The sequence below is a fragment of the Brassica oleracea genome, chromosome C2, assembly GCF_000695525.1.
Source record: "Brassica oleracea var. oleracea cultivar TO1000 chromosome C2, BOL, whole genome shotgun sequence".
Lineage (NCBI taxonomy): Eukaryota > Viridiplantae > Streptophyta > Magnoliopsida > Brassicales > Brassicaceae > Brassica > Brassica oleracea.
The window spans coordinates 3,563,406-3,576,084 of NC_027749.1; the positions used below are offsets into that span (position 1 = coordinate 3,563,406).

Below are 12,679 nucleotides of genomic sequence, written 5' to 3' on the forward strand. Positions count from 1 at the left end.
GCAAGTAGCAACTATATAATGATCCAAGTAAGCTCACTTTCATCCCAAGAAAACTTCTAACTTATGAAACCTTTTTTTGTTATTGTTTTGGATTTAGTTTTAATTTTGTTATTATTAGCTAGCAATAAGGCTCTAGTTAGCTACTTAGAGATTCATTAGATATTCTAACGTGTACTGGTTCATGTCCCCAAAAAACTATTATAGATGTCTCAGGTCATCCTACTTTGTGTCAATAATTAGGAAATAAGACCATGTCCCGCTGGCGTGGAATATGAAATAGCTGAATGTATGTTAATTCTATAGACCAGAGGAGCTTAACATAGTTGGAGCGATATATGGAGGCCCAAAGGTTGAGGACTGAGAGCTTTTTGTCCACTTCACTTTACAGATTTTGAATCTGTTTTCTTAAAAGGTTTAAATTCTTTTTTGTACATAAAAAGGAAAGGCAAACAGAAAAAAAAAAAAATCTTTACTGTTTTTACTTCTTCGCACTCTTTTCAAGTTTTAACTAATTGTAGTTTAACGATCGTTACATTGAGGTTTTCGCTTTGGAATGTATGATCTAGTAAGGACAAGAACTTACTTCGACATATTCCACAAGATGCTCTAGCAACTTTGAAATTTATAAATTAGTTGTTTATTCAACAGTTAAATAACCGTATAGTTGGTATACATTGAATTTCAACCGGTCGATATGCTCAAATATCCACAGAGAAGAATAAGTAGTGGTACTACCTGTACATGTCCCATGTACTCCTTCAACTTAATCAATATTTTGTGCGAGGAAAAAGATTACGATCAAATTTGAATTCTAAAATATCTTGGATAATGCATAGAGATGGGAGCCTAAACACATCAATAATAATAAACTAATCATTCATTCAATGACCAATCTCAAACCATTGACCTAACTTTCAATAGAGAATCTCCAAGTTGTCTCCAAACTTATTAATCTTTCTTTAATTGTTTAATGTCAATGTCTAAATCCAAACCATTGACCTCGTGTCAGTAGAAAAATCTATCCGCAAGTTGATGGCCTAGATATTATTCGTTATAGTTGTATATATTTTCTGTTGATGGCCATCTCAAATATACGAACTCTTAGTTAGTATATAAAACATTTTATATCAACAAAAAATATTCTTAAGCTGAATGTATATATAGCATTTTCTGATAGATTACGATTTATCCCATGAATTCTTTTAGAACTGGAAATATGATGGTATTCTAATTATTATTATTATTATTATTATTATTATTATTATTATTATTATTAATATTATTATTATTTTATATACATTATTATTTAAAATTATTTCATGATTATATTTTTTGTGACCAAAACCCATTCTCATGTTTGGAATCACAACATACAAAATACAATACGATATCACTTTTAAGTAATCAATTATATGACTTTTAAATTTTGTTTTTGGTGTTTTTAATCAAACTAATAACACAATCATTATTATGTAAACCCTTTATCAAAAAAAACACACAATCAGTACTACTTTTATTAATTCAGATATTTTAATTACTTTTGGCAGTGAGATATACAAACACCAGTAACTAATGAAATTGTATATAATAGTATCATTTAGATTACATCAAAGTAATAAAATCAAGAAGGATGGCTCAAGTTATATTTGGTTTTGTGAATCTTTTCGGGATATATACAGAGCCGTGCGATCAATAATACCATACGTAAGCAATTAAAAATATTTATTCGTTCACTAAAATATGTCTTATAAAATTAGTCATTTAAAAAAACATTGAATACAAATTCTAAAACAAAACCTGTCTACTTAAGTCCACGCCTACATAATTTGTCCATTTAAATTTAAATATATTAAAATTTTGTCTACTAATAATAATTCTAAAACATAATTTGTCTACTAAAATCTTAAACTCAAGCTCATATAAATATATTTTACTATATAATTTGTATACTTAAATATAAATATATATTATTGTATAAATATATATTATTAGAAAGTCCTGCCCCTATATTTAGCTTATTTAAGATTAGTAATATTAATTAAACATATGCTCTTAAGTGTTTTCCGAAAATTGATGCTCTAAGCTAAAGTTTTTTTTTGGCCAATGGAGGCACGGTTCTGGATATATATATAGATTAATTATTATTTACTAGTTTTGAGAGTTTATACGATTGTTAGAAAAAACTCGTGTCAAGACTCTGATCTCTTTTAAAAAAAAAGAAGACTCTGATCTCTTTGGAGCCGCAGAGACATGTTATTTGACACCTTTTATTTATTCATCTGAAAAAAAAATCAAAAAATTACGTCTTTCCTTGCAAATTTATTGAACTGTTGTATTTCTAAAATTATTTAACAGTGTGACCATGTGAACATAACTAATTACACTGGAACTAAAATAAACAATCTTATCGCAAATTAGAAGATTAGTACAGTTGACCAAAGACTTTATCGTCTATATAAGACCAAAAGTTTGATAATCTTCCTTTGTCTTATTATGGATGATTAAGCCATCAACGGGTTTCCACATTAAAATATTTAAATTTATCACCAGTCTTTCAAATGAAATTGAAAAATTATTATTTATCACAAATGACGAAATCTTACACAAAAATTTGAAATTTAAGGGCTGCTCCCACGGTAATCGAAAATGGCATCAAGAAATAACAAAATTATTTGAAAAATATAAGCTTTTAAATTTCCATTTAGTTACTAGCTAATTAGTTTTATTTAGTTAATGGAGTTAATTAATGAGACGTGCTAATTTGATATCTCATTCTCAGTGCTTACTGAATTAAACAATAACCACATTGTGACCACGATTGTGTATAATGAACTAAACAAATGTAGTAATAGTTAACATGAAAGTCTTTTGTTTATATTAAAAACAAATGAATGATGTAGGTTGTGAGTATCAAAATGTTTACTAAGATTTTTTTTGGTAATATTAAAAGCTAGGCGCTCAAATCCCCAACAGAAAAAAGTTGGAAACTTTCAGCGAGACCAAATTAATTATTCAAGATTCAACTTGTAATCACGAAATAAAATTATTTAATATTGTGCGATCAAACTAAATAAATAATTTTTCTTATAGTTATGTAAGGCATTATAGTATTGATTTTAAAGAACTAATAAATTGTTTGGTTTTAATGAATTGTTTGGTTTGAAGAATTGGAGACAGAAATGACAATTTACTGGCTGGCTAGTTAATAAGGGTGCGGATGAGGATCTGATATTTTGGAAGTCGTAAATATTTACTTAAAAAAATTTAGGAACATATATCTTATAACTTATATAAATTTTGTACACTAAAACTAATGTTTCGCTAAGTTATGGTTGGATCTGATCACTGTCTAGCTAATTAATATTGGATAAAGACCCTAGAAATACTCTAAAATTGGAAACGGGATCCCTACTTCGGGCTGAGGCTCAGATCTCATTAATACGAGGGATCAAACAAACTCGATTACCGGTAAAAGCGATTATACCGGACATCCCAGGTAGATGGTGTTTCACGGATGAAACATGAAAAAAATAGGATTTACATTCGGAACAAGGGTGGTATAGTAAACTGAAAGGTTTTGATGGTTTAATGGGTGCGAGAAATACAAGAGCGAGTCAGTCACCACCTCATATTTATTTGGACAATGGAATGTACGAGGAATCTAAGACAGTTTACAATTACATTTGCAATAGATTAGTCTTAGTTGGTGAAGATGGTTTCGGAATCAGAAGAATGGTCAACCTTTGCAAGTGACTTAGAAGACATAAATGATTTAAAGAGAAGTTTTCACAGCTCAGATTTCATTTATGCAACACAGACGCATAATTCAAGAACAGACAATCTTGCACTGCGCAATCGTCTATTGTTGTCCATATGGATGTGAAGCTACCAGTTTTATTTGCAGAGTTTAGATTTGTTTATGTTGATGAAAAAATTAGCTAATTAATATAAATGATAGTATATCTTATGTTTTATCTTTATAATTTTACCGATAATTGTATACCAGGAGAGTTCATACATCATAAATAGTAAAATTAATTATATTAAGAGAGTGTATTAATGCATGTGCTTGTTTGAACGCCATGAAGCGTTACTTCACTGATGAAATTGACAACTTTGTGAGATATTTGACATTCGTATATATATGTCTGTTATAAATTGACATTTGATGTAATAACACGAATATGATAATAACGTTGGAAACAAAAACGATCATTTTTTCGTTTATTAACAAATCCATATTTTGACAGAATCATCTAATTACTGTGTGTGACCTGCATATTGACCGGTATGGGCACCCTTTGGCTACCATATGGCCAAGGTTTACATAAATATGCAACAGTACAATCAATTGCCTAATATTTGTTCCGTTCTATTCATGTTACATGATTTGACACTGAGATTTGTTTCTTTAATTATTGATATCCTATAAACCTTGTTTCTTGTAGTTTTTTTTTTTGGCGGCTAAAGTTCATAATTTTTTTATGTCAGAAATAAGAATTGGTTGTTTAATCTTTTCATGTAGCTGTTGAAATTCGAACCTGACACTTTTACAGCAGAAGGTTTTTGTTATTTTTTTCTATTGTTGACGTCTTGATTTTAGCTAAGATTGTTAATCTTATACGGAATCGAAATTTGAACATAAGTTACTTTGTCGGTCTAGGTCAATGATTATCTTTTTCAACTGTGAAAATTTCACCAAATTTTGTTTAATTATTCAAATTTTTTTTTACATTTTAGACGTTGACAAATATTTTTTTTTACAGTTTAGACTCATTTGAAATGGGCTATTCAATAGCTACATTTGTTTTGGGAAGATTAATCGTATTGAAAAACCTGGATTATTCCCGGGTTATAGAAAAACTTGCAAATTTGTGAAAAATACAGAATAAAATGTTCGAAACGCCAAGTGAGAGAAAACTTTACTAACAAAACGAAACGCTTTTTACCAAAAGAAAACAATGCAACTTTTTTCTGCCTCTAGAACGTGAGAACATAAAAGCTGGAGTACTATGTAACAATGCCGATTCACAACCAGAAATATGATTTATGTACGTACACTATGGTTGTACGTCTATGAATGTATATAACCTTGTACACATTTGTATTATATATTATTGTAGGGAGAGGGGCAGTGTCGGAGGTAGTTAATAATGAGGGGGATCATATTACCCATGTGAAATCAAGGAAATTTTTTTTTACTTGTATTTTTATAGAGAAATTTGAGAAAATATAGTAAAATAGCCTGACTGACCCATGTAATTTTTATGTTGATTCTCAACTTGACCCTGGTAAATACTTTGGCTGGCTCCGCCAGTGGGGAGGGGTAATATACACACTAATTAAACAAATAATATACGATTTAAATAGTTGACGAATGCACATGTGATGTGAGGCGAAGAGACAGAAGAAGTCTTCTTCATGAAGCTTCAAGGACATGATCTCCCTTCAAGCATTCACATTACACAATTTCTATTTTGACGCCGTACACTTATATATAAATTTCATTTATTTCATTTGGGCATTTTAATAATACTCTCTAACTAAATAAGCACGATGTAAGTAGACTTTTATCCACACTAATTGGTTCAATTATTAAAAAAAAGTTATAATGTGAAATCAACAAAGTTTATTTTGAAGTTATTCATTGTTTATTAATCTTAACTTGTAACGCAAGAAAATATATTATTAATCATATGCCCTCACCTCTTTTTATTCATGTTTTCATTTTTGTAATGTTAAAACATACAAAACAAAGAAATTTATCACAAAAGTCTATTAAATTTTAAATTCTGGTTTCATTTTACTAGTTGTAATATTTTTTTATCGTCCCTATTAAAACGGAGAAAGCAAAGTCAGGAAATAATTTACTTCTGTTTCGCTAGTTAGTTTAAGATAAATAACACAGATATGATTGGAGGAGAAAGTCCAAGGAATTCAATAAAAATTGAATTAAAAATTGAACATGTTGAAGAGTTGACGCTTTGGATCCCCTCAAAGAAACTGCACAAAGCCACAAATGGCTATAAATAAAGGGTTTGATTAAGTATGTGAAGAAAAAAGCAAACACCAAAAGAAAAACAAATTTCAAAGAAGAATAAGAAGGAGAAGACAAAGATCTTCTTATAAATCTAAAAATGGAGGTTCTTCTGAAATTACCCACTTCAGATTCTCTTCTTACGGTGAAAGATCTTGGATCTGCTCAAATCCATGAAGCTATTAAGGTAATCGAATACCAACCTTGTGTGCAAAATAATCAAGTTCTATATGTATATGGAAAGCATTTAAATTTGTTATTTTGCTGTACGCTTTTATGTAATTCTTGTATCATCTTATAATTGCTATGCTTATCCTAATTAAAAAAATAAAACTCAAATATTTACCGTTCATTTTAACGGAAACTATAAGATTACATAAGTCATCTAAAGATCATTTTCTCTATAGGATTGAATAATTCGTTAACAGTTAGTATGGGTCGCCATGATTTATGCAACAAATAAATTCTTGTAGTTTATTTAGATTGGAATTAATCTTTTTTTTTAATAATTCAATGATCTTAGGGTGACGGCGACCATCAAGAACTTGAATCTGCCAAGGCCGAGATGAGCGAGGTGAAGGAAGAGAACGAGAAGCTTAAAGGAATGCTCAAACGAATTGAAAATGACTACAAATCTCTAAAACTCAGATTCTTCGACGTATTTCAGCAAGAACCTTCAAACAAGCCAACTCAAGATCAAAAGGTGGTTGATCTTCGGACAGAATTGAGTTCTTTGGATCAAGAACATGAGCTTGTGTCGCTTTCTCTAGGGAGAAGAAGTTCTTCACCGAGTGATAACACCTCGAAAAAGGAAGAGAAAGCCGACGCAATCACCAAAGAAGTCAACTCTGACAAAAAGTTGAACGAGGTTGGTTTGACCTTAGGATTCAATAACGGCAACGACCGTGAACCAAACAAGAGTTTATCTATCGTGGATAGCTTGGAAGAAGCAAGTAAGGTTACAGGGAAGAGAAGCTCTCCGTCACCACCGGCCTCTGGTGGCGATGCTGATGGAGAGGCCGGTCAGCAAAATAATGTAAAGAGAGCTAGAGTTTGTGTTAGGGCGAGATGTGACACTCCAACGGTATTTATAGATTTTATTTGATCTCTAGCTTTGATCATTGTAGAACAATTTGATTATTACATATATGCGACCATTGATTAGCTCCAGTTTTGTTATATGTTGCGTAGATGAACGATGGTTGTCAATGGAGAAAATATGGTCAAAAGATTGCAAAAGGAAATCCATGTCCACGAGCATATTATCGCTGCACGGTTGCACCCGGATGTCCCGTTAGAAAACAGGTACATATCTTTTATATCTTGTTTTGCATGGTTTTAATTTTAGTTAGCATATATATTCCATATTTATAAATCTATTTTAAATGTGAACATTCCTATGGCTATGATTATTTATATCTGCGTTATGTTATCAAACTATTTGTCTCAAACTATTTGTCTTATACTATTTGACTTAAACTATTGGATGTTATAGGTCCAAAGATGTGCAGAAGACATGTCCATACTAATCACAACCTATGAAGGAACACATAGCCATCCTCTTCCTCTCTCAGCCACCACCATGGCCTCAACTACTTCAGCCGCCGCCTCCATGCTCCTCTCCGGCTCCTCCTCATCATCAGCCGCCAAAATCATCGGAAACAACCTCTACGACAGTTCAAGGTTCATCAACAACAGCAAATCCTTCTATGCACCCACCCTTCATCCTCCCTTACATCCCACCGTCACTCTAGACCTCACGGCACCACAACACTCTTCTTCTACGTCATTGCCTTCTTTAAACTTCAATAAATTCTCCAACTCTTTCCAAAGATTCCCATCCACAAGCCTAAACTTTTCTTCTAGTTCTTCTTATACTCCGTATCCTTATAACAACGTCCAGTTTGGGCCGTCTAACCTAGGAAAGCCAGTCCAAAATAGCCAATCCTTAACCGAAACCCTAACGAAAGCGCTTACTTCCGACCCAAGTTTCCACTTGGTGATCGCAGCTGCGATCTCATCCATGGTTGGATCCAACGGAGAGCAACACGGTCCACGCCCTTCTATTAGCAATAGTATTCAACAAACCACAGAGACGAATAATAAAAAAGGATGTGGAGGCTATTTTAACAGCTTATTGACGTCTAACATAATAGCAAACAATCAAACGGGCGCGTTTTTGGATCAACCATCTTCGCAACTTCCTCCATTATCTATGTTCAAGAATCCTTCTTCTTCGTCTTCTACGGCTAGTTTCGTTAACAAGGACGAGAAAAGCTAGTATTTGTATCAGAACGACCTCGTTTAATTTTTGGGGTGATTTTTTTTTTCTCATTAGGTGTTAGTTGTTACAGTATTGTATCAGAAGATGTTAATTAAATGTACAGCTAGATTAAGATCCGCGCCTTGCACGAGATAAACATTATATATATAAATTATTTTATGTATTATATGTTCTTACATATTATGAAATAATAAATATATATTGAATAATTAAAAGTCAGTAACTATTACATATATAATTAAATTGGTGCGAACGTATAAATCAATTTTATTAATTCAAACATTTAAAAAAAAAAATTTGATAGGATATGTAATTAAATTTAAATGATATTAACATACATAGTATATTTTTAATATTAATGACTATTTTATTTTATTTTTAAATGATGCTTTCTACTCATATATTTTTTTTATCATATGTATTTTTAATAGCAAAAACTTTAAAATTACTGATAACAAAATTTTCATTGTGGGATTAATAATTTTAGTAATTGATAATTTAAAAAAATTTATCAATGTTAGTTCAAAACTTTTATCAAAAAAAATTATTCAAAGTAAATTTTGAAACTAAAATATTTATTTATTCAATATGGTGTATAGTTTAATTTAGAATGATATATATACACATATATTTTAAATCTTAATGATTAATAAAATTAGACTTTTACTTATATGATTTTGTAATCATTTGTATTTTGTCATAACAAAAATTTTAAACCATGGATCGCAAAATTTGAATGTGAGACTTTTAACAGTTTTAGTAATTTATAGTCATTTTTTAAAATTCAAAATATAAAATATACAGAAAAATCTAAATTTTTATATCAAATCTTTATTATTCAAAATTATTAATTGCCATATATACTTTATCTACATTAGGCAATTCCGTAATTTTTATTTAAGAAAATAATAAATGACATTAATAATGAATTTATGATTAGTTTAATAAAAAGCTTATTATATAATTAGATGGACCAACCTATTTTTCTAATAATTTTAAGAATCATCTTAGTGATGACATGTGGCTACAAAAAGAAGTCGTAATGTTTCACAAATAATACATAGGGATTGATGTTTACATGTGTTTAAATAATTAATGGACTCAGCCTTAATGTGTACAATTAATGGGGTGCATGCATATCTTCTAACTTTTGATTTAAAATTTTTGGATAGATCTGATTGGTCAACTCAACCTTAGTGGGCCTAAAATGGGCCTTGATGAGAATTCTTTGACATGTAACCAAAACGTGAAATAAGTACATGTGATGCACGTAAAAATGGTGTGATTGAAAACGAAAACTTTGAAAACACGATCCAGTTTTATCTCCTAACTTCTCTACAAATCACAAATTCGTCAGAGTTTCCTATTTTCGTCTTGTTTTATCAAAAACAGTAAACCTATAAATACTCACCAGATATTCCCATCTTCACTCATATTCCATCTTAACTCATATTACTTATAATTAATTACGTCTTGTTTTTTCTTCAGCATGGCGAGAGTTTCTGTTTTGTTATGTTTGGTTTTATTGGTTACATTAGGAGTCGTGGTGAGTTTCTCATTTGCACACAACACGGATACGACATTGCAACATCAGGAGAGCAGTAAGACAGCAACTACACTTGATCATAAGAGTACACATAACGTGCAAGCAGGACAACAGGTCACTGGTGATCAACATGGCCATAAGAAGAAGGGTGAAGATACCGATGATGAAACTGATACAGATGATGATCATACCGATGATGATACTGATGATGATACGGATGATGATAAGAAAAAGAAGAAGACAGTAAAAACTCTATAGATTAATAAAATTGGCACAATAATAATTTATTACATGAATTTTATTTTTATATTTATATTTTAAAATATCTTTATTTAGAGAAATAACAGGAATGTATCATGTCCCGATATTATATATTGGCTAAACTTTATAGATTTGAATTTATATATATTGACATCATATACCCCATCCGTTCATTTTAATTGTTGATTTGGACTTTGACACACATATTAAAAATTATTTAATTTTGTATTTTTATTAAATAAAAACATCATTACCAATAAACTTAACCACATTTCAACCAATAAAAAAATATATTAGAATATAAATAACTTATTTTGAAACAAAAATAAGCATGCTTTGATATCAAGTGATCAAGTGATCCAAGATCGCTGGCAGTGGCATGCTTTGATCTCTCACAGTTCATACAGTACCATGCAGCGGGAAGAGTGCAACGGAACTGAAACAGAGGGAGTAATAGAATTCAAATGCACTCCTATATGTAATTCAATAAAATGAAAAATAGATTTATAGATAGAGTTTATTTTGAAAAAGAAATAGTAACAAAATGCTTTGTGTATGCTTTTATAAAACATTATATATAGTAACTATAAGTTTATGATTTTAATGGGATCATATATTAACATTTTTTTTAAAAAGGTATTGTTCTTTTATCGAGTTATATTATGTTTTACATCATATCAATTTGAGACCAGATTGATTTATCGTTGTTATTAATTTCTTGAATTATAGTTTCATTGTGTTATATGAGTTCAAGATAGAAAATCTTATGGGAAAATTCATAAATTGGGATGCTCCAATCATGTCTCTCCATTTCCCGGACAAAATGGTTAGTTACTTAACCCCAAACAATTTGAATATTGACATTAAAAGAAACATACCACACTTTTGACTAAATTTTTTCGATGATTTTAAGGAATTTTCATGAAAATATTGACGATATTGTATTATTGTACAAAACAAATTTTGAGCAGAACCAATGTTTTTAAAATCGGACCGACCCGATGATTGGACCAGGTTCGACCATGAACCATTTACATAGCCAGATTAGATCTTAAATTTAAAAACCATTTAAACTATAAATAAATTTAATAAACTAATCATATGAACAAAAGTCTAGTGTATACTTATAATGTTTTACATTAGATATTTATTTATATTTAATTTATATATCATATTTATTAAGATTACTTTTAAATTTATGTATTAAAAGAATATTAATCAGGTTATTGAACTAAGTTTGATTCGGTCGAATCGTGATCCACATAGTTATCCAATTCAGCTTCCATTCCGGTTTTAAAAACATTAAGTAGAACATGTTTATATGTTGCTCGAGGGAATGGACTTTCTTGTATACCCTAGTTTTTTGTCATTTTAATAATCAAATCTCTTTTATTAAAACATAATCATTCTTATGGACCTAACTTTTTTGCAAGTTCTTAAATGAAATACACCTTTTATTATATAGTTAAATACACTCTTATAATTATGGAAAATAATATTATACGCTACTAAATGTGTTTACAAACAACAAAATAACTAATCTTATGCTCAAACAATATAAAACTTTAGATCCTGCCTTTTAATAACTTTTTATTTATCTTTTAAAATTATTTGAATTAAAACCACTCAAATAATTTATAAAAGTTGAAAAAAGTATAACTATTTTTGCGGCTTTATTTACTACAAAAATCATTTAATTAATTAACATCAAATATTTTCATACAAATAAAATGTTAGAATCAATAAATTAACATCAAGTAAGTTTTATAATTAAATTTTTATCAAATATGTGTATATCACAAATTTAGTCAAATAAATTACAAATATTTTACTAAAAATTCGTAATGTAACAGATTGAAATAATTAAAAACAAAATTAAGTAATATTTTAGATAATTTTCCTATTTGATATAAATATAAAATAATATAATTATATAGTTTTCAAATACACTAAAATAAAAATTTAAAACATTACTTAAATTTTTTTAAAAAAATCCATTGGTATTGATTGAAAAATATTTCTGCTTAAAAGCGGATCATAATCTAGTTCTGATTAAAACAGAACAATATATATAACTAGTATTCCTGCCTTTTTTGGTAATAAGACTTTATTAGCGATAATCAAATTGTATAAGGAGGAGTTCTTGATGCACCAAATTTAACGATATCGATGACATCCCCTATATATTATTTGAGAAGCATTACAACTTCTTTTTGTAGCCACATGTCATCACTAGAATGATTCTTAGAATCATTAGAGAAATATGTTGGTCCATCTAATTATATAATAAGCTTTTTATTAAACTAACAATAAATTCATCATTAATGTACTTTATTATTTCCTTAAATAAAATTTACGGAATTGCCTAATGTGGCTAAAATATATATGGCAATTAATGATTTTGAATAATAGAAATTTGATAAAAAATAGTGTATCTTCTATCATATTTGTTTAATTTTAAGCTATTAAATAAATTAAACAACCACAATAACCATATAATAAAAATTTAGATTTTTATGTATATGTTATATTTTGAATTTTTACAAACGGC

The 12,679-nt window shown here is 29.3% G+C and overlaps 1 protein-coding gene across 1 annotated transcript; it reads left to right on the forward strand.

The window, feature by feature from the left end:
- The first annotated feature begins 6,075 nt into the window (after positions 1-6,075).
- Positions 6,076-8,441, forward strand: LOC106325374 (probable WRKY transcription factor 72). Its single transcript, XM_013763430.1, has 4 exons — positions 6,076-6,224; positions 6,561-7,121; positions 7,229-7,342; positions 7,533-8,441. The coding sequence occupies exons 1-4, from the start codon at positions 6,138-6,140 to the stop codon at positions 8,316-8,318; spliced, it is 1,548 nt and encodes a 515-aa protein (XP_013618884.1). The 5' UTR covers positions 6,076-6,137; the 3' UTR covers positions 8,319-8,441.
- Positions 8,442-12,679: the final 4,238 nt, after the last annotated feature.

Coding starts and splice junctions, on each gene's coding strand:
- LOC106325374 (XM_013763430.1), top strand. CDS start 6,138: ATGGAGGTTCTTCTGAAATTACCCACTTCAGATTCTCTTCTTACGGTG. Junction 6,225..6,560: donor AAATCCATGAAGCTATTAAG/GTAATCGAATAC, acceptor CAATGATCTTAG/GGTGACGGCGACCATCAAGA. Junction 7,343..7,532: donor GATGTCCCGTTAGAAAACAG/GTACATATCTTT, acceptor TGGATGTTATAG/GTCCAAAGATGTGCAGAAGA.